The sequence below is a fragment of the Malurus melanocephalus genome, unplaced genomic scaffold (assembly GCF_030028575.1).
Source record: "Malurus melanocephalus ecotype Western Australia unplaced genomic scaffold, MMel_1.1 scaffold_187, whole genome shotgun sequence".
NCBI lineage: Eukaryota > Metazoa > Chordata > Aves > Passeriformes > Maluridae > Malurus > Malurus melanocephalus.
In genome coordinates, this window is record NW_026623419.1 from 962,266 (window position 1) to 985,094 (window position 22,829).

Below are 22,829 nucleotides of genomic sequence, written 5' to 3' on the forward strand. Positions count from 1 at the left end.
TTAGCCTCCTAATAAGGGATGTTCTAGTGACTGGGTTGCAGCTGGAACAAAGCATTAGGGTTACGGTGTTTGATTTTGCCTTGATTTTTAGTCATAGCAGCACAGAATAATTTGGGTTGAAAGGGACCACAAAGATCATCTATTTCCAACCTCCCAGCCACAAGCAGGGATATGTTCACTAGGTTGCTCAATTAGAAATGTATAAATTTCTCATAAGATATTGTATTGAATCATTCTGGAAAGAACAAGGGGAAGGGAGGCAGAGAAAAAAATATAGGTGTGTTGTAAGGACTAACTCCCCTAAGACTTTCTTTTTGTTCCAAATTACTATTGAATTTGATTAACCAGAACTTTAATTTGCTTATTCCACTCTGTTGTGATTTCCCCTGGTTTGAAGCAGTGGGAAACCAATCCCAGCCTCTGTCCAGCAAATCCACTCACAAATACATGCTGCTTGTTTCCCTTCCACAGTATAAACACAAGGGAATATTCAATTAAATTGAAAATGGACACATTTAAAACCGATGAAAAGGAAATAAATTTTTTGCACAGCATGTAATTACTTGGCCAAATCCCTTCCTACCTGGTATCATCACAACCAAAATCTTAGCGGGAGTTAAAAGAGGACTGATWATAAATGCATAAAAATAAACAAGAGCTGTGGAAGGGATTTAYACTCATGCTTCTGCGGTAAAGCCAGCCTCCAACTACTGCAGTTTTGGGAATASGTTTCTGAGATTGGTTATCCCACAACATCCACCATCATTGTCCTTTCGTCTTTCCTAGAAGTGTGCGGTAACAACCCGTGTGCAGCAGGACACTATCTAGAAGCACCAGTAGCCTAATCCACTTATACTGCTGAAAAGATGTAGGTAGAAAATCCTGCAAATGATTTACAAACCATTTCAGCATCTCGACTGTTGCCAAAACGCAGCCCTTGTTTAGGTATTTGACAATCTGTCGTTATACTCRTTCAACAGCGACCGCATTGACAACTGATTCCTCGCTGAGTGACTCAGGTTGCTAATTCCAGCTTGACAGGTCTTGTCTCACTGAGCATTTGTGCACGACGAGATYTTGGGTGATGTGATCTTACTTTGACGTTCGCCCTGCCCCTGGAAGGATGATTTCCTGAGGAGGTCCAGAGGTCATCCACTGTAATGCACATTACTTATCAATACTTCTCCGTAGCGAGATGTGTTCATTGGACATTTCATATAGAGGCTTTCCAAATTCCTTGGCTTTCTTCAGGCAGTGCATCCCTTCAGRGATGGTCATGGAGCAGCCTGCATTTGTACCTGCCTGACTTCTGTCAGTCCATGATGACTCCAGAGTAGTGTGACCACTCCTTTAGACAGCTGGTCTGCACCACTGATGACAGAAGGAGAGTAAGTAGAACCTTTCTAGTGGTTGCTTTCTGCATGTTCTTACACAGCTTCTCTGAGAGCTCTCAGAGTCTGGCTGCTGGTTTTGGAGACATCCATGGTCCAACTGATTTGGAACAGCATTCATTCTCAGAATAAGTCAAAGAGGAGCAAGCATGCCTGATGGTAAATGCTCCCTCAAGGCAGCAGAACTCTGGCTAAAGAACAAAACGTCACGCACTGGGAATCAGCAGATACTTTTTGCCAGCAATGCCACCATGTGGGGGAATGATGTGATAAATGGGTTTCCAGCAGCCACCTAAAAATCCACTGCAAGTTCCTTGTATGCTGGGATCTGATCTGAAGAAAATGTGAAAGAGCAGCCAAGAATGGTAGGACACCAAATACTTGGCTATCACCCAGAAACGCCTGCAGTCCAGCTCTGCTAAGCCATGGYGGATGTGAACCTTGGCCAGCAGTCTCACTGCAATCGCTGTGGAGAAGAGCTCTCTGGCTGGCTCTTGTGTGCTCTACTATGGACCAACCACATGAAAAACCCTGCCACGCTGGGCTTCTTTCAAAAGCCTGATTGCTCACAGTCACAGGTACAAAGGCAGCTCCACTCCTCTGCCTCTTCAGCTCTGCAAGAAAACTCTTCACCATGGGGTCTGCCTTTGTGTTTGGCCAGAAAACGAACGCTTGAGAGCTTTGGTTCCTGGCAGTATGGCATTCCAGATCCACTATTGGTGCAGCACAAATCTCTTTGGTGTGGCAAAGAAGTGTGCCAGGTTGCTGGAAGGTGAAGTTTCTGCTATTATTGTGAAAACAGGTTATCAGTACCTGTTGGCAGAAATAATGTTCCTAAAAATCCAGCTGACTTTCAAACACAGCATTTCCCAAATGCGTAGGGGCCACCAATGAATTTTCACAATGGGTTTATTGCCTATCTTATCAAGAGGCTGATGAAAATTTAGCCCCAAGGCATGTCTTGATCTGTGTAATAGTTCMGTCACAGGCACTGAACATCCTGGGGAGCGTGCTAGCAATGACAGTGCCTAGGCAGGCATGGGCTTGAAAAAATGAAGAATTTATGCTACTCTAGCAATGAGAACTCACRTCAGTTTGGAGGTTTACCCTTGTTCTGACCAGATCAGGTGGAGCATTCAGAGCATTCAGTTCTGTTCTTGGCACTTATAAAACAACAAAGGACACCTCTGGAAAGCCAAAAGCAGGATGATGCTGCCTCTGAAAGAGTTTGGATGCCAATTATAAACACATGGCTATAGTTTGCTGTATCCTGACCAGCATCTGCAAAACTAACAATGCAGGCATTCACCTCAGTCAAACCTGGATACTAAAATACTAGTTGTTCTCCCTTTCCCATGGCTTCCCTTCCTGACTGTCCCAGGCCAGCTTCTGCACAGACTGACAGATCATAGAGCAGGGCATCACAGTGACCCCCACTGTAGGTTACTGTATGGGGAGCCACATGATCTGTCGGTGAAATGACAGACACATTTTCCAGGAAGTTTTGTTTAGCCTCACCCATGAATACCAAGCTCATTCCCATCATTCTAGTGTATTACAAAGAGCTCCCTTAACCTCATGCAACAGCTTGTCACAGCCCTGTGACTACGYAGTCATAGCTGAAATGGCTGAGTGAGTGTGCAAGGGAGGGGTGGAGGTCTGAAGCCAAAGCTCCTTTGGTAGCTACATTCATGTGCTGCTGATAGAGCACATGAAAGTGATTCTGCACACAAGGTTATGGCTGACAGCTTAGAAGTCAATGGGCATTTTGTCACTAGAATAACTAAGGAAGGAAAAAAAAAAAAACCAAAACCCGTTCTCTCCTAGATTTAACTCCTTATGGTCATTTTCATCATAGACAGCTCAGATACTTTCCCTACAGATTTCCTGAAAACCTTGCTGAGATGACTGCCTGGGGAGCCACATAAGTGACAGTGAACTGTTTTAGTATTAATTTCTAAGCTGATCCTGCCAATATTCTAATTGTATAAGGCTTATTTTGTTAATTTCCTTGAAGGATTTCTGCTTACTCTTAACAAGAGTCATCTTTGGTGTTGAAGAAATAAATTTTAAAAGGCTCCTTCAAAGAGCATAATGTGCATCTTTGTTTATACTTCRAGTAAAGTAGTGGAGATGCAGCTGCTGATAGCACTCTGTATTAGGATAAATCGTCAGTAACACATATTTTGAGAGTTTAGCTTCCCCTATGCTATGATCACTTCAGGACTTATGCATTCACAAATAAATAACTTGCTTTTTTGTGATAGATTCTTACTGTATTAAAGGGATACCTGAGATTGTTCAGGCACAATTCATTTTATTGCAGAACATTCCTATTATCCTGTTGACRGTGCTGCTTCCTCCAATCTGGCCCACTGGAGTAGCAACACACCATGCAGAAGAGGCCAATAAAAATGATTAGGGGCACGACCTTTCTAAGTCAACTTTGTTGCCAAACCTGCTGTATGGTGGAAACATATCCTTAGTCTCACATGAAAGGCCTTTATGYACAGCCTTTAACCAACAGCCAATATCCTCTAAGATATTTACAAGGGAATTAATGGGAGATGACTAACGTAGTGAAAAACTGATACCAAAAATGTTGGAATCTCTTGGGTCACTTCAMATGCGCCAGTCATGCTATTTAGGACATTATGTAAAATCATCACATTCAAGTCACTGTGTTTGCTGCGGCTTAATGAATCCACGTTAATCCATCTCTATCAGCAGTGATGAATACTGTACCTTGAGGAGTTGTAGAGCTCTGAAACAAAAAGGGCTTAAGACACCATATGAGCAAGAAAGATAAAAAGAAATAATTACAAAAAAGGATTTATAAAGTTCTGGAAGAGAATCTTTTAGTGCATTAATATCTAACAGGCAGCAAAGCTCTTTTTCTTTAAAAAAAAAAACAACAAACAAAACAAATAGCTTAAAATGGAAGAGTAGAAGACACAGTAAGAGGATTAGTGTATGGGGTTGCTGAGTCTACTGGCAATTACAAGGCCTAGCTTTGCAAAAAGTACCAAAAAAATAAGAAGCAAAATCTGTAAAATACTGTTTAACACAGTACTTAATATAACACRGGAATGTATAACATAGACCTGAAATCAATCCAGGTATAACAAAGTTTGGATTCTTTTTCCTCAAGTTTGTTTCCTCTGCGYGTAGCTTTCAGCTGTAGGATTAACTCAGTATCAGCTGCTCATTGCCTTGAACTGCAATGGAGGTGCTGCTGTTTCCTTGCTTTCTTCATGTGATGGGAACAAGAAGTTTGTGCTGGAGAAAAAAATTCCAAAATTTTCTAAGGAAGCTGCACATCCTGACTGTTTAATTGCAATGCCAACAGAGTCCAGCCTGTGCATGTCACAAAGGGAAATGTTTGTGTAATTAAAGGATCTCCACACCACACCACCGACGATGACTTTGGAAAACCTTGCCTTGCTGAAATCAATACAGGTTAGCTCTACAAGAAACTRAAATGCAAGTGGCCATGTACTGCAGATGAGAATCACTGTCACTTGAACAACCTTAAAGTGGGATTCTGTACCCGGCTCCAGCCCCTCTGCCCAGAGGGAGCTGGGATAGGATCCCAGTTCAGCAAGAATGAATTTTCTCAGCCTGGTGCTCCACTWTCAGAACAGAGGGACCTGAGTTGCGTCTATTGCCTTGAGAGGGGCCAAATGTGCAGCCAAGAAGGTATGTGCCTCTTTTCTCCTCTCTCTGTATGTCTTGGGGTGATTTTATGATGATACTCTATTCCTGACCGTYTGCTTTATGCCCAGAAATGAGTCCTTTTACTTTAAGGCACGTCCAGAGGAAGGCTGGGAGCYGGGGGAACTCTGGCACGGGCTTTGCTCCAGCCCTCACCCCCTGTGTGCTTGGCTTGCTGTGCCAAGCAGAGGCTGCATTGTTGCTTTTATCTAGCTTGGGTTTTGCTAGCTTAGGCAAGGAGTTTTTCCCTGGACTGTAGCAGCAATTCTTGAGTGGCTTCTGTTGTTTTTCTTGGACTGTTTGGCCTGGCTTTTGGTCCGAATCAGACCATTGGCAGRAGCCGGTCAGCGCGAACTGGAGGGAAAGCCACAGGGACACCCCGTCTTGGCCCAGACTCAGGAGAAGAGCTGAACCTACGAAAGAAAAGACTCTAAATCCCCCAGCTTCATCTGCTGYGAGGAGGAGACCAACATCAGAGGCTCACCAGATCTGTTTTTTTTCTCCCCTCAGCTGCCGCATGGACTCTTTTTTTCCCCTCCCCGAATAGAAAGGCATCCACCATTTTGTTCCTTCTTGACATGTTCTTGGTAGTTTTTCCCTTCCCCAGGCAATTTGGGGTTTTGGTTCTGCTCTGTGTGTGTGTGTGTGTGTGTGTGTGTGTGTGTGTGTGTGTCTTGGTGGGGGCGGGTTTAAAGGTTCTGGAGGTTCAAYATCTAACAGTTACTAGTTTTTTTCCTGTGGCCTGCCCTTGTTTGTTAAATAAACAGAGTTTTTTTCACTTTCATCCTGAAAATTCATTTCATATCAGTGGGAAGGGATTACTGAAACCCTTTCCTTTAGAGGAAATGTTCATTTCAGGGTGTTTTCTCTAAAATTGTCTCTAAACTGGGACACTGTATTATGAAAATAGTTACTCTTACAATTGTAATGTGCATTGAAGTGTGTTGCTGAATAACATGTATGTAGTAGTGTTGATATTTTTTGTATGGAAGTAGTTTTGGAATCAGAAATACAGATCAAACTTTGCTGAAAATTATTTAGGGAGCTGTAGGTACAAAAACCCTAAGTCATAAGAATCCAGTGTTACTGAAWATATAAACAAAAGGGCAACTGTAAGGTTATTTACAGCCTTTAAATTACATTTCAGGCATGGAGTAATGGATATGGCCCTGTTCAAGAATAGTCCTTAATCATATGCTCAATCTAAGAACACTTTTAAACATAAAAGTTTGCCTGAGTGAGCACCATCTTAAATACCTTACTACATTGAAGGCCTTACATGCCAAGATGAGCACAACTGCCATGGAATATACACACACTATTGTGCTCAAGTTCACAGCAGGAGTAGCAATCAGCATAAAATTTCAGTTCCTTTTTATATGTACATCCAATTTGTTCCTATAGCTGTGGCAATCACAAATTGGATATACAGATAACAAGGAACTGGAATTTTTTATGGGGTACAGGTGCATACCTAGCATTTTAAAAAATGAAATTAATCCCTATGGATAAAATATTATTTTGAGAACAGTTTCCATATGACAACATTCAATTTCTCTTTAGAAGGTTATTCTTATTATATTGTTTAATTTGAAATGGTCCCTTTGCTCATCCATCTCCTAGTCTATCAATTACACATACAGTGGCAAATGTCTTTTGTTTCAGCATTTTKACATTGAAATAAGTCTCTTGCTTTGTCATCTGTAGAAAAATTCCCCCTTACTACAAAAACAGGCTACTGAAGAAGAGAGCCGAGGAAGCTCCCAAACACTCTGCAGGGCTGAAGGACATTAAATTCTTTCTTTCTAAGCTTCCTCCCCACCTTCACATGTTAACTAGAATCACTAAAGTGATTCATACCTTCTTGAAACACAGATGAACGYTTAGCAGTATCATTGATGATGACTTATAGCAGAGAAAGTATAAAAATAATCTTTCCCACACTAGCATTTCTCTGTACTCTTCTTAGCTTTTGATCCAGAACTGACTTGTCAGTCAATTTTTCTGTACACAGGGACTGGGGATTAAGCAATTCTTGTTTAATGATGGCACATTATTTGCAATGATATCTTTGAAAACAAAACTGAAACTGGGTATTCACTGCATATTTGACATAACTAAAAAAAAAAAAATCTCTTTGAATATAGTTAATGGTAAAAGTGAGTCTACAAAATCTGTTTACTATTTCACTGCAGCAGACATTTCCGAAAAATTAGACAGAACAAATAAGCCATCATTGAATTACCTGGCAAAATATTAACTGTAGCTAAACCAAGATGTTACCAGAAATGAAGTGGTATAATGCTAACAAAGAACAGAACCATASTGGCAGTAATATGAATCAAAGCTGGACCTGGTCCTCTCTTCTACATTCATAATGAAAGAGTAAGGAAAACCACAGACATCAGCTGATGCCCATAATCTGTCCGTTCCCTTGCAGAAACATCTAATAACAGCACAGCGTATCCCCGAGGGCTTTAGAGGAATCTGTGAGAATTGGGGGAGGCAGATTTCAGAAGAGGCTGAGCAGGAATTAGCACACTCCAAGCACCACTGCAGTTACTCAGTCAGCTCCAGGATGTGCACGGCAGGCTGATGCCTCCTGCTGTAGCTGTGACAGCCACCAACAGATATGTAGGCAGTGAAGATCACAACAGCTCAGCTTCTGTGAGGATTTCAGCTAAGGTCTGGAAACTCTGGATGTAACATTGTCCTCAAAAATCTTCTTGTGGTTTCAAGGCCTTTTGGCATTTTCCTACACTTGTGTGTGGGAATGTATAATTTGTTCATTCAATATAAGGAGTGTTGGTATAATTTGTAGTAATCTCCGATAAATTACTTTTTATTCCATTATTTTTTGTTGCCAACTCCTGTAATCAGAAAACTTCTCCGCAAGATCATTAGATTCTAGTTGGAAAACTGCAGATTGCAAACCACCCTGTTTCATTTTACCTGTCTTCCAAACAGCTGTCATCAATCCAACTCTAAAAAAGGGAAATGAGTATTTTACCCTTCCACTTCCTCCATCAATTTCATAAATTCAATTCCCATGCCTGACAACCAGTTAGTTCCTATCCAAATTCACAGTTTCAGGAGAGTTTAAGAGTATACATCRGATAGTGGGAAAAGGAAAATAGCAGAGTTTTCTCATAAGCTGGAGAATTTAATTTAAATATGCATTTTATATGCATATTAAATATGCAATTCAAATATGCATATATAGAGATTTCCTGCATAATACAAAAATAACCAGGCTGGGTACTGCTAACATTTGGAGGTGCTAGGCCACTACAGAAGCTGCCTCCTTCATATTCAGCAGAATATGAAAATCTACTRCACTCTCTCTTTTCTCCTCATGGCTTAACTCAAGATTCATAGGATGCCGGAAGCCTCATTGCAGCCTTCTGAACAAATTTCACAGGGCAGCAATAAATCCAAGAATTCTTATCCACCCCCCGCCCCCGAGTTTAGTACAGCTACTTTGGTTTTTAATTGCATAAAGCCCTTCATGAGTAAGGCTGCTGGCAATGGTGAGTTAGCCTGGCAAGAAGGGAGAGCAAGGTCAGCTCAGTCCCTGACCACTTCTCCGAGTTGTATCACAGCGGTGGCTGCTCTGTGTGGACTCGCGGAGTAAATCCAGAGTGGTGGCTGTACCAATCCAGGATCTGACCCAAGGCTGTCCAAATGACCTTAACTGCATGTTCCTACACTATGCGAACTATCATCTCCTCAGAGAACACAACAAGAGTGTGTTTAGTCTACCAAAGGGAGAAAACACAGCCTGCCAGGGTATACTGCTGCTGCCTCTAAGTATCTCGGGGTAAACGCTCTGGGGTTAAAAAAAAACCAACCGACACCTATTTGAGTCAAAGGGCAATGCAGTGTTGTGCATAGACATTTACCCATGTGTAAAATTCAGGCCAAAAATTGGAAGGAATTTCCCAACAGGGAGGGCAGGGTGGCCCTGGGACAGTCTTCCAGTTAGGGCAGAGGACAAACCAGCTGAGCTCAGTTCAAACTGATGTTCAGCTAGTTTATCTGCCGTATTAGGAGGACCTCACTAACATGTAGGATGTGGTACCTCCAGCCACAAGGGAGAAAATTGGAAGCCCCAGGAGACATCTCTTTGGTTCTGTGTTTTGGATTTCTCCTGTGTGTGTATGAGCAGTYTGAGAAAGATAGATCTTCTCTCTCACCACTCCCACCAAAGAGGAGAAGGGATTCAAACTGTTTTCCAGAACCATTTCAAGTATTACTGTTAATAATAATGTCCCTAGAGCTTGCTTTCTCCTTCTTTTGAGAGTGTGTGCATGTGTGTTGGCATGCAGAACAATCTCTCACACTTTAAATCAGGGGACCTGGTGTAACCTCTATGAAGTAGGTGGCACACGGGTGGTGCAAAGCAGTAGAAATGCATCAGAATGCCTGAAGCAGCCAGAACTGGAGCTCACATACTCAGTGCTGACTTCTGCTGCATGCTGCTACTGTCAGAGGAGATTCTGGGCACCAGTTTAAGCCTTTAACAGCCAAGTGCTACCGTCATCTTCTGTCAGCCTGTGCTCTTGAATTCCAGAGATGTTCCTGCTGGTTACTGCAGCTCTAGATATAAGCCAGCACAAAGTACACAATCAGACCAACGTTAATTTTCAGACTGCTCTGCCCAGAAAGCGGGTGGTTTTCACACACAGGTAAATATCAGCTGTGTTGTTACAAAAAACTTTTAAAAGGTAGCTACATGTTTCCATTGCAAGTTCCTTGGGGAATACCTGTTTTCTGCGCCATGTTTCATCTGCTTCTACTTGGTATGAAAACTGTAATGTGGAAGTGTGGAGAAATGTTTTATTAGGGGAGGTAAACTTTAATTTTATTATAGTTCTGACTTATTTATGGTTCATATAGTATAAGTGTGCACTAAAAAGGCCAACTAAAAATAACGTTTGACTAAGAATTTATCTCATTCTTCTTGGTGATTCTTATTCTTGGTGATGATTTATCTCCCCTAATATTGACGTAACTGGTCAATTGCCCAGAACTCCTAGTTTATTGCAGTCTATTGCGTTTTTGATGAATATCTGGCAAGAAGCTTCACTGTGATTTTACAAAATGTATTWAAAAGGAGAGATCTCAGGCAGTTACAGGCCCATCCAGACAGCATTACTCTGCTAAAACATCTCCAGGACCACAAGTGATTTCTCTGAATTCCGTTGTGTGGTGTCCTTGCAGTATAAAACCCCACAAGTCTACAAGGCTAATTGAATGTATCTGGTTCTAATTTTCCTTTTCAGTGATTTGTTTTAAATCATGGAGGTGCTTCTTGAAAAATAATTTAATGGCTGCTTCTAAGTAATTTTCTACAAGYAGGAATCTTAAGTAATTTATTCCCTGAAATACAATGACAGACAAATGGCAGTGAAACGTTCTATGTGTCTACTCCCAAAGCAGCTCTTATTACGGTACGTGTGCGTATATACACATGTATGTTTCCCACCCACATTTCCATGTCTCTCTCCATCTTGGATCTGAAGAAATCATCTCCCGTTCCAGAGGAGAAGATCGCCCGGGGTCAGTGCTTGGGTTATGCGCCGAGGCAGCTAACGAGAAGAACGTGTCAGATGGGCCAGGGCGCTGAGTGCGGTCACTGGACCTGCAAAACCCCCTGACCAGACCTAAGGAATACAAACACGGAGCGCGGGATAAAGTCCTGGAATAATTTTCACACGGATTCATCCCCGCGCCGTGCGGAACGGCGGCGGCACGYTACGTCTGCCCAGGCCAGTCCGGGGGAGCGGCGGGAGTCCCTGTGTGTACCTGGCCCCCGCCCTAACGCAGGCCCGGCCTCCCATCCGAGCTCCCGCTCCCGAGCCTGCGCGGCCCACGGAGCGGGCGGGAAGCCGCGGGACTGCCGGGACTTGCGGCCGGCGCGGGACTACAGCTCCCAGCGGCCCCCGCGCGCCGCCCGGCCGGCTGGGAGTCACGCTGTGTTTATCGGCGAGGCCCCGCCCCGCCGCGCGAGCGGTGGCGTCACCCTCGCGAGCCTCCCTCGCTCCCCGTCGGCTGGTTAATATTCATGAGCCGCGCGCGCGCGGGCAGCGGCGGACGGCGGYGGGATCGCTCGCTCCTTCCCCGTCTGCCTCCCTCCCTAATGGCGCTGGCGACAGCCGGGGARCGGGACTGAGCCGGGCACCGGCGGAATGCTTCCCGCGGCTGCTACGTAATCCCCCCACCCCCGGGACGCGGCGCCGCGCTCCGCTCGGCCCCCCCGCGCCGCGCCGAGCGGCGTTCCCAGCAGGGCGGCGGCGGCATCCCCGGCCCCGCGGGCGATGGAGCCCGCGCAGCAGCGAGCGGCAGAAGCCCCGACGGCGGGAAGCGGGCGGGGGGAGCCGGAGAGCGGCTCCCCGGGCAGGAGGAGTCAGGCGGAGAGCGGCGCGGAGCCGTCGGGCGGCGGCGGGCAGCTGGACGGCAAAGCAGCCGGCGGCCCGCGGCGGAGGCGAGGGGGAGCCGGCGGCTTCGCTCCTCCCGCGGCGCTGGCGGCCAGCGGGACTCCGGCGGCCCCCGGCGGGGCCGGCAGCGCTAATTCCCTGCTTCTACGGCGGGGAAGGCTGAAGAGGAACCTCTCCGCCGCCTCCCCCTCTGCCGGCGGCTCCCCGGCCCCCTCGCTGGGCACCCGCAGCTTGGACAGGAAGGCGCTRCTGCTGCTGAAGCCGCCCCGGCAGCTGCAGCCTTTGCAGCCCCCGGAGCGGGACTGGGTGCGGCGGGACYTGCAGCGGGGCTGCGTCCACGTCTACGAGCGGCACATGAACTGCTACCTGCGCCCGGTGCTCTGCACCCTGGAGACCACGGCCGCCGAGGTGGCCGCCCGGCTACAGCAGCTCGGCCACCGGGGCGGCAGCAGCGTGGTGCGAGTGCTGGGCAAGGCGGGCGCGCCGCCGCCGCAGCCCCCGCCCGAGCCGCCGGCGGSCCCCGCCGAGGCGCCGCCCGAGCCCGCGGCCGAGGGGCTGCGGCCGCAGCCGGACGAGAAGCCCAGGAGCCGGCGGGGGACGCGGAGCGGGCTGCCCGGAGGAGGCTGCGGGGAAGCGGCGCGGCCCGACCGCCTGCCGCTGTGCAGCGGCGCCGAGGAGAGCGACTTAGCCGGCGGCCGGCCGAGCCCGGCGCCCTCCGACTTGAGCYCCGGGGCGCCGCCGGCCGAACTGTACCTTGCGGGGCCGCCGCTCTCCTGCCCCTCACTGCTGGGGGAACTGGGGCCGGCCGGCTCCGACACCGAGAGCTTCAGCCCCAGCGCCGAGAGCGTCTCCGACCGGCTGGACCCCTACAGCAGCGGCGGCGGCGGCGGCTCGTCCTCCTCGGACGAGCTGGAGGTGGAGCCGGCGCCCCCCGACGGGGTGGAAGAAGCAGGTGCGGGGTCGGGCCGGGGCCCCCCCTGCCCGGGGGAGCTGCCCCCGGGGCGGGCAGTGGGGGTGCCGGCGGGCGCGGCCGGCGGGCGGGAGCAGCCGGCGGGGCCGCCCGCCCTGTACGTGCAGCTCCACGGGGAGACCAGCCGCCGGCTGGAGGCCCACGAGAAGCCGCTGCAGATCCAGAACGACTACCTCTCCCAGCTGGGCTTCCGGGACCTGTGGCGGGTGCAGGAGGAGGGCATGGACTCGGAGACCGGCTGCCTTATCCGCTTCTATGCCGGTGAGCGGGGCCGGGGGGCGACCGTGGGGAAGGGGCGGGGGCCGCGCCCACGGCCGCGTTTGCCGGCGCGGCGGGCGCCGGGGTGAGCCGAGGGCGTGCGGGCGGCTGGGCGCTGCTGCGCCGCCGGGGCTGTCCCCTGTCACGGGGAAGGTGGCCCGGGGCTGTCCCCTGTCACGGGGAAGGCGGCCCGCGGGTGTCTCCGCGCCGGGGAGGGGCCGTGCCGGGAGGTCCCCGGCGGCGGTGAGGAGCGCTGCCCCGAGCCGGCTGCCGAGCGAAGCTGCCGTGTCAGCGGCGCTCAGGCTACCCCAGTGCTGTGCCCAGGGCAGCCTCCCCTCCCTTCACCGCTTCGGTAATGGAGGTCGCGCTTGTGTTGTTTTCCCGTTCCCAGCAGCGGCACTGGGCGTTCGAGGTTAAATCAGCCTTAATCTACTGCTTTCCCTAGCGACGAGAAATTGCATCGGTGCCGCTGCCGGGCACGGGAGGTCGAAGGCTGTTTCAAATGTTTGCGGGATGCCGGCAGCTCGCTCACGGTTTAGCGGAGCTGCGTGCTCGCTCCGGGGAGCACCGAGCCCGCCCCATCGCGGAGCTGAGGGCACGGCCGGCTCCCTCCCCAGGGGGAAGCCCCGCGTAGGTTCTGCTCCTGAAATAGGCTACAGCAGTGCAGGGCGCGCAGATGCCWGAGCTGAGAGCGGTGCATTCTTGCAATAAAATCCTGCACTTTCCGCGTTATTGGCATATAGTTTTTCCCGTTAGAGTGSTGGGATTTCACTGAGAGACTGAGGGAGTAAGTGAGAGAAGTAGGAAAGCTTAGGTCATGGTCTTTGGAAGCGGGGTGGTCCAGAAGTCTGTAATGTAAAGGTAGAAGCTTTGTAATGGAGCTTTGCTGTTACGGTATACAGTACAGAATTTGGAGAGTGTTGGGTGGAAAAGTTAGCTCCCACGTTGTAATTATGCAACCTTCTGCAGTTTTAGGGAGGTTTAAAAATACCTTGTGTGTCAGTTGAGTTGGTTTGTGTAAAAGACTTACTGTAATCTTGGAACTTCTTGGATTTTAACTGYCCTGTACATCTCTTCAAAAAGAAGAAATTGTTTAATGTCCAAATATGCATTCAAATACYCAGTAAGTTTTCCTGTGAAATGGGTAAATGTGATATCCCGAGATGAGGTCGTGCTAGCAAAGTAGCACATGCCATCCATCCCCTTACTGAGTTGGCTGTGCAGAATGGTCCTTCAGTGAACCGTGAGAATTCAACGCCTTAACTCTGCAAAATACAGAGATTCTTTTCTCGAGTGAATTCCGCTGAATGTCAAATGGAGTCGGTAATGGTGGGRTGGAAAGGAGAACAGTATGCTGGATAAGTGCCCTTCTTTATTCTGAAGAGAATGTGGGAGTGGTGGCAAGTGGTCAATTCAGCTTTTCTTCAGATTTTTTTGATTGTACARTGACCCCTGCATAACGAGTGCAAAAGTAGTATTTGTTAAAGGAATTGACAGAAATAGGTTAGATGCTTTGGGGTTAGAAAGTAGCTTAGCATACTTTTTTCAGATGATGATTGTAGTCTTTATGTTCTTGTACTGTGCTGTTGAGGATGGAAGTCAGCAGGTGATGTTGGGAGGGATGTTGYTTCCTTTATTTCCAGTCCCACCCCACCATTAAATGGGGATGCACACACGTGTTTTAAATTGGGACAGCTGTGCCTCCTTTTCTAACAGGATGTGTTCTAAAGAAAACACAATCAGCAAACATAGTGAAGTCTTACACACAGTTAAGCCTGTTTGCRTGTAGTTCTAATGCATTAAATGATTAATTATACATGCTAAATGAGGATGTTCCAACTCTGTTTTATTTCAGTGTCTCAACTTGACTGCTAATGTAGCTTGTACATTTTAGACTTCCTTGTGCAAAACTACTGGATGGAAGGGTATTTCTGTGAGCATACACAGGATTAAATTAATGCAAATTTCTTATGCAAGTTCATATGCTAACAAGTATGCCTCTGTACTTCAAAAGTGCAGCGTTTTTTGAAATTCTTATCTCTTTGAGGGGATCTGTGATCAACATCTAAAACACCTGTGATCAGGTGCTTGTAACAGAAAGGTTGCAGCATCCAATGTACCAGACCAGCCAAAAACAGCTAAGAAAATATTACTGATATGTAATCATACTGATTTTATGTAACTGTCTTGGCAAGTTATCTCTGCTTCCTTATGTTGTACATGCACACACCCCGAAGTTGAAAGGGAGGGAAGGAGAGACACTTAAAAAGAATACCCACCAAATTACTCTGGAAAGGGGAGMGGTTTTTTGGCCCCAAAGTTAGGTGTTTTGCTTAGGAGAAGTACCTKTTTAATAAGTGATCCTCCAGGATCATACCCTAAGGAAAGCTTTAAACCAGTGATTTCCTGTTTGCCTAGGACTTCGTTGATTGAAGCAGCCTGGCTTGTCCCAATGGATAGAGAACCACTAGCATCTCTATCCCTGTAATTTCCTGCAAGCTGTCTCAGTAGGATTTGGTGATACTGGTCTTGTACTGATGTAAAATGGCATAAACCTAGGTTGGAWTTATTGCATTGCTTCTAAAAAGAATTCTTTCACCTAATCCCCCTGGAGTGCGGAGAGAAGAACGGAACGCAGGGGTTTTTTTTATTTCTGGGGAGAGAGAGTTTTAAGACTGGAAGATGGCTGTATTGAAGCAGAGTTTTAAGACTGGAAGATGGCTGTATTGAAGCATATCATTACAAATTTCAAATAAGGCAGTATAGCAAATAATTGTAGTGATTGCTGTAGGCTGGTAATTTCTCCTGTTGTGGAAACTGGAAAGCACAGATTAAAAAAATTACTGGAAGGAGAACTGCAGAGAATCAGGTTTTTCTGCTGTGACAAAACAGTTTTCTTAATAAATAGCAGTCCACAAATACTCTGTAAATGAAATACGAAATGGTCTTTAAAAAACCCTCAAAACCAAAATGGGACACTAAGAAGGTAAAAGTGCTTCCTGTACAGTGCCTTGGTTTGTTTCACAATGTGGTTAGTACATGTTTATTTTGATGTCTCCTCTCCTTTTCTTCCTTAAGAGTGTGAATGTTGTTGATTTCTTCAGTGTCTTGACTCAAGCATTAAAAGGATAACACCACTGCTAAAACAAAATCCCCTACAGCTTTAAGGGGCTGATCCTACTCTCTGTAACATCCATTTGAGCAAAACTGGGCATTAGTGATTGGTCAGGCATGTCTGTTTTTCTCTCTGTTGAAATCTGTCTTAACAAAAGGTAATGTCCTCAAAGTTTGAAATACTTAATCTCTATTTAAAAGGATATGGTTAAACGGCTTTCTGCTGGGATATTGCGTGACTGAGTTATGGAACTTTGTAAGAATCCATAGTGCAATTACAGACGTGATATTGTTGCTGGAGACTGATTAGGTCAGACTACCTAAAGTATTCCTAAAACCTCAAGAGTGGCTGTGATCCAGAAGGCTTCTTGCAAGCAAGTTAGAGTATTCCTTATTGCTCCATAARAATAATTGTTGTCCCAGTGGCCTTGACTTCCCTATAATTTGCATGTAAAAGGAAAAACAGACTAATACAACAATCTTATTAAAAGCTGCAAAACTGCCTATTTGTTTTAGATAAAAAATAAGTACGGAATTAATATACAGTCCTGTGTTCTGGAGCTTCTGCATGGTGAGGAGTGTGATTAACATGATCCTGGCTTTGAAGACTGGCTCAGGACAACGGATGTTTGAGGATTTTTTTTTTTTTTTATTTTTGCTGAAAGGTGATGTTCTTTCTGATTCTGGCACTTGGCTGCCATTAAATTCTCTGCCCCCTGATGTGACATAGGGCTTCTGCACCTGCTGGTGTCATCAAATATATCACTTTTTCAGTAGATGAATGCCTATAGGCAGAACACTAAGAAATGCCAGATGGAATTAAGGGTGTTAATTTTGCATCTGGCTGTCAGATGTTATTTGGGAAGAGATCCTTTTGGCTCACGTGGTCTTTTAGAAAGCTGTGAAGAAGAATGAATCTGGCTTAGTCTTGCAGTACGTTACAAGAGATGTTGTTCTGTCTGGTAAAGAAGAGGGTGGGAAGATCTAGTGTCAGGATCAGCTTCTTTAACCTGAAAGGAATTAATTCACATTAATGTGAGTGGATGTCTTTTTGCAGGTGTGATTGGACAGGAGAGGTCTCTGTGAACTTCTCTGAAACCGAAAGGAAAAACAACCTCTGCCTAGGGCTGCTACGATCCTGATTTTTTTTTTTTCTTCCTAACGTGACTCAGATGAACATTCTTKTACCTTGTAATCCTTTATGTGTTGGCATCTCCTGCAAAGAGAAGTAATACCTAAAAYTTGCCTCTTTGGGAAATTCTCACATTTCAGCTATATAGCAGTTTAAATCTAGGCTTGGTCCGTGTCGGTCCCAAGGTAATGACATTTCTAGTCCTGTTCTGCAGGAAAGTTTGAAATGGTTGCAGTGCCTTTGGCTGGCTCCRCCTGTTCATGTGCATAGCCGTTTGCTTATCTCCTGGTGGAATGGGGTCTTTCTGAGGTAGGCAGCTTTCGGGGGGGGCTCTCAGAGTGCAGCAGCCTCTCCTCCTGCGCAGGAGGAGCCGTGCAGATAATGCTGGAATGCTGGTGCTGCTGCAGTTGAGCTTTGGTATGTGACAGCTGTTAAGTACAATGATTTTTGCAACTTTTAAATTTTGTTGTGCTCCTGGCTAGCATCCATAACTTAAGTACGTGTTAAGTACCAACACGGGAGATTTTAGTGTGGTGCACTTATCAGTTACTATATATACTCAATATGTAGTACCTAAATTGATACATCCARGAGCTGAATTTCTTCCCTGCTGAAGCACAGAACATGGCATTCCTTTTTCTTTTCCTTAATGTATTTTAATACTGTCCCTCTTGCATTTTTTAATAGTTATTTCTCCCCCTTTTTTTTAACTGTACATAAACATCCTCTTGGTGATGGAATTGCTGGTATACCTAAGAGCCCTTCTGTAATTAAAGCATCCATCTGTTCTGTTAGGACACTGGCAGACTGCTATGCATCTAAAGCACTGTGTGGTACTTGGGAAGGTACTGCTTAATTGTACAAAAATTAAGATTAATTTAAACCAGTATTAGCAACTGGTGTATGGTTCTTAACTATCAAAACCTACTCTGGTAGTTGAAACAATCTCTTTCTAAAAAAGAGGTATTTATTTGTTATATAAGTGATCGTGTGGAAAAGAGGCGAGTGTAAGACAACCTGCCTGCACTGGTCAGTTTGAAAAATAAGTTTAGAAGTTATCTAAACAGAAGTTTGGAGATGGAAATCCGGCTGCTTCTTACACTCAGCTTTTTAATTTGGAGGGAACCTGTACCTTATTGTGCTTCCAGATTAATTTCCCCCTGCATTTAAGGGGCAATCATTTTGAATAACTATTTAAGCTATTAGTATCTTAWTTTAGGGGGAAAAAAGAAAACCCAAAATTGATCTTCTCTTTGCTTTGGACAGAAGCAGATAGTTTGACTTAGTATTTGGTGTTTCATTATTTCACTGCTTGTGGAATGGGGCACACTGACATTTTAGATCAGATCAAAGTGCTTGTGTACGTGTTTTCAGCTTCCCTGGAGTCAGTTTCATTGCTCTATTTTAGAACTTTTGCTCAAATGAGGATTTACACTCTGGGAAGCCGTTTGTTTGGAGTAACCCTGTAATAATTGCATTCTTTGACCCAGAGAACTGAATGATGCAGTTACCTTTGAGGGTATKTTGGTAAAATATTTTACGTGTGTGTGTATATTCAAATGGAATAGGTTTTGATGCTTAAGTCAGTTGCAGTTTGAGTGGGGAAGCTTAACTCTAGTAAAAAGGGTAGAGTGGGTTTACCAAAATAACTTCAGGTTTGTAAACTTCACTGTCTTGGCTGTGTGATTTCAGCTTTGTTTTTCCTTCTCAGAGATATTTAATAGAAACCAACCTTCATAAACAACTAAAAAGTTTCAAACTCACTGAAAAATGAATGAGTCTTAACTTTTTCTATATTGCCTCCAAGACAGGAATTCTGAAACACTAACCCCTTCACAGGATATTTAAGAGCCATCACAGGAGAACAATGATCCTCATTTAAAAAAAAAAAGGAATGGTATCTTGCTTTGMGAGTCATCTGAGAGATTGAAAACCTGTTAAAATTACAGCTGCATAGTAGTGTCAGAGTTGTGGACAGATTTGAGGTAGTTAAACTCTATAAATATTATGGCAGAAAATTACTGTGAAAATTCTAGGTTTTTCAGTTTTGTACTTCATTTCATTTTCATGCTGTGTTTTATTCTTTGTGCAACTTTTGTCCTTAAATGGCTTTTCTGGACAGTTGAATTAGCTGCAGTATTGCCTTTTTTGTGTGAATAATTTGTACATTTTTCACTAGAAAATAACCAGTATTCATTGTAGATTAGTTTTTTATCAATTAGGCTGGCATTTATCTAGGGAGGTATCTTAACATAGATACCGTTTTCTAAAAACAACTTGTGGCAAATTCTAGTTGAACATTTTCCCACTGATTRCTGTTATATACTAAAATAATCTTAGGTATCTGAGAATTTTAAACTTAAATATTGTTATTTATTATGTATTTTATTTTRCTCTTAGCTTTACTATAGCACACATGTGTGTGCTATATAATAAAGGGTTAAACGTAAAGAGAAAACATGACTTGCTATTTGGAATGCAGCAGCTGTCATACCAGCACGGAGGGATGTATGGGGTTTTAAATGAATGAAAATATTGTGTTCTGCTGAAGTTTCATTCAGGWTTTCATGTAGGCAAAATTAATAGTGGAACTAGTTTTCTGTGGTGCCTGTGCTGGCACACCCACGGTGGTGTTTGTTTAAAAAAAGGCACTATTAGTAATTGCCTATTGGGGTCTTGTCTGTTACTCACCATGGATGTGGTCACCAGGGCCCTCTGTACTCTCTGCCACTGTCACATAAAATCATTTAATTACATAAGTTGATAGTCCAGGTTCTTTATGACAGTTGCCCCCAACCAGGATTCCTTTTGCTTCCTTGGTTAGTTAGCTAGCTAGTCCTGACCATTGGGATCTGATGGCCAAGATGTTCTGCTCCTATGGATGTGGTTAAATATGTGAAAGAGTGGGAATGGTACATAATCTCTTGGGGATTTTGTACTCCACTTCCTACTCCATCCCCCCATTATTTAGGGGGCAAAAATTGTTCTTTGGAGGCCATTGCATYTAAAAGTGACAACTGTAAAATCAGGAAGAAAGCCCTTCTGGAGTGGAGAGTCATTTAATTTCACAACGTAGCATACTATTCTTTGAAGCTTTTTCTGTCGATAGGGAAGTAAAATTTCTTCCAGCTGGCTTTGACTTATTTGGAGGGATGCTGAAAATAATCATTGCTCAACTAAGTGTGTTTCTCGATTTGACAGCTAAGAATAACTATTTACATAGTTGCAAATTGATGCAAAATACTGAGTTTCAGGGGATTTTTCTCTCAAGTTTTATCTAGTTTAGTTCTTAGTAGAAAGAAAATGAAAATTGTGTAAGTGGGCAAGACTTTTAGAGTTTAACTCAACATTGTTTTTGTTTGCCAGAGGTAAATTTGTCCCTTAGCGGGGTATTAATTGTTCTTGGTCTTGTGCAGTGGCAATGGGAATCTTCAGCTTTACTAGGCTCTGGATTGTATTCATAATTCTCAAAACACCATAATAGCCACTTGAACTGGTTCCTCTCATCTTGGAGCACTCCAAATGCTGTGCCAACTTATTTAAATAAAGACAAAACAATGGGCCTTGGTCCAAGGGGTAACGAGGAGCTGGAATGCCTTTGAAGTTCAGGACCCTGGGCTGTAGGTGCGATTTACATAAACCTCATTATATAATTTGAATGCAGTTTCTCTTCCTGTTTGTTCGATTTATGAAGCTTTGTGTCCAAAGAGAAAGAGATAGTAAGACCTGTAATTAAGATAAGTAGCAGGCCACTCCTTTTCGGAATGTGTGCTCTGGGGAGGAGGGAATTRTAGATGCAGCATTAAGGATAGAACAAAACCTGTGATTCAGGCACCTTCAGTTGATGAGAATAATACTGACTCTTTTCCTTTGAAAAACTTTGAAAAACTGCATGCTTCTTTAAACAATAACTATGCCTAGTTCAAGCTATTATTGGCTCTAATATGAATGGTACAGAAAAGCTTAGGAGTTCTTACCAGCAACAATTTTGCTTATATAAAGGCCGTGGAAGAAAGAGCTCTATCTAACCAGCTCTCATCAGTTTTAAAGCTGCCTTGAAAGTTTTAAGTATCTAAGTGGACAGTGAGTTTTCTAATCAGAATTGTGTACTATGATGTTTTGTGGTTCTAAGTCAAGCACTTGCTTTGTCTTACTGTCAGATCCTCTCTAACCTTTTTCTTACAGCAGATAGTAAGTAGGAGCACTGGGTTTGTGCTTAGAGTCCTACAAGTGGCAAAGCTAGCTGTGTGCAATCTACTTGCTTATCAGATGATTAGTCAGATGAACCAGTGACTCCTTATCATGAGTTGATTTATTGACTCAAATTCATAGAATTGTTAAGGTTGGAAAAGACCTCCAAGGTCATTGAATCCAGCCTTTGATTGACCACCTCCATGCCAACTAAACACTGAGAGATATCTCCTGTTGCTTCTTCAATGCTTTCAGGGCTGGTGACCTTCCTGGCCAGGCTATTTGAATGCCTRACCACTCTTTCTGRGAAGAAATTCTTCCTGCTGCCCAACTTTAACCTTATCAGGTGCAGCTTGAGTTTGTTTTGTTTTGTCCTGTCACTTGTTGCCTGGGAAAAGAGACCACTGCCTACTTGGCTACACCCTCCTTTCAGGGGGCTGTAGAGAATGATAGGGTCTCCCCTGAACCTTCTTTTCTCCAGGCTAAAGAACCCCAGCTCCCTCAGCTGCTTCTCACAAGATTTGTGCTCCAGATCCCTCGCCAGCTCCGTTGCCCTTCTCTGGACACTCTCCAGCACCTCAGTGTCCTCCTTGTTGTGAGTGGCCCAGAACTGGACACAGGATTCGAGGTGCAGTCTCACCAATGCCAAGTAAAGGAGGGTGGTCGCTGCCCTGGTCCTGCTGGCCACACTATTGCTGATAGAGACCAGGATGCCTTTGGCCTTCTTGGCCTCCTGAGGACMCATGGGCTCATGTACAGCTGCTCTCAACCAGCACTCCCAGGTCCTYTTCCACTGGGCAGCTTTCTATCCGTTCTGCCCCCCAGCCCCAGTGGCTCCACATGGGGTTGTTGTGACTGAAGTGCAGRAYTAGTAAGTGACGGAGGAAGGTACTTTTCTTTCTTCTGTGTGTAACTTAGTGGGACAGGCAGACCTCTAGGGGAGATCAGTGAGCAATCATTTTATTTATGAAACTTACTAGGTTGTATCAGACATAATTATTGTGTGTCACTGTTGACTTTCTGCATCTATGTCTATTTGCTTTCATGCTATAAAGCTTGTCTATTAAAGTAAGAAAGTTAATGACAAAAGGTGTTAAGAATGAAATGGTGGAACATCTGGAAGATGGCTAAGGTGTCTAATGAATTGAAATTAACAGTCTAGGACCTCTTGGTTTCTTCTGGTACCAGTATTTCATGGCCACAAACACTAAAGCATGATAGTCTGCAGGCAGCGAGCAGGATGTATCTCAAAGGGAAGTTAATCATATATGTGTGAGAGATGCAATATAACATTTCAGAAATAACAACAGGAGTTTCTTYAAAGCTGTGTAATATGTAATTATGCAAAACTATTCCTGAGTCGAGGACTTGTAATGTATTGTCTTTGTAAAGGCATGGAGTTCATACATAGTGTGGTGGTGTGGATTAAAGATTAATTATTTAGAAGTAGCCCATGGCTTATATCTTTTCAGTGCAAGCAGTTAACCTTTTTGTGTTGGATGCCCTAGCTAATAAAAAAAAAAGGACTGATTGAAAGTTGGAATCAAAAATATGTGAAATATCCAAGCTCTGGGAAGTTGCTGGGGATGTGCCTTATCTTCCTTTTCGGATTTGTTGTT

General features: G+C 44.9%; 1 protein-coding gene across 1 annotated transcript in view; it reads left to right on the plus strand.

Annotated features, from left to right (window-relative positions):
* The first annotated feature begins 11,286 nt into the window (after positions 1–11,286).
* The window catches only part of PHLPP1 (PH domain and leucine rich repeat protein phosphatase 1), a 135,819-nt gene continuing 124,276 nt past the window's right edge, over positions 11,287–22,829 (plus strand). The window contains exon 1 of the mRNA XM_057373132.1: positions 11,287–12,776. Coding sequence (XP_057229115.1) covers positions 11,426–12,776 — 1,351 coding nt within the window. The 5' untranslated portion in view covers positions 11,287–11,425. The remainder of the gene's footprint in view (positions 12,777–22,829) is intronic.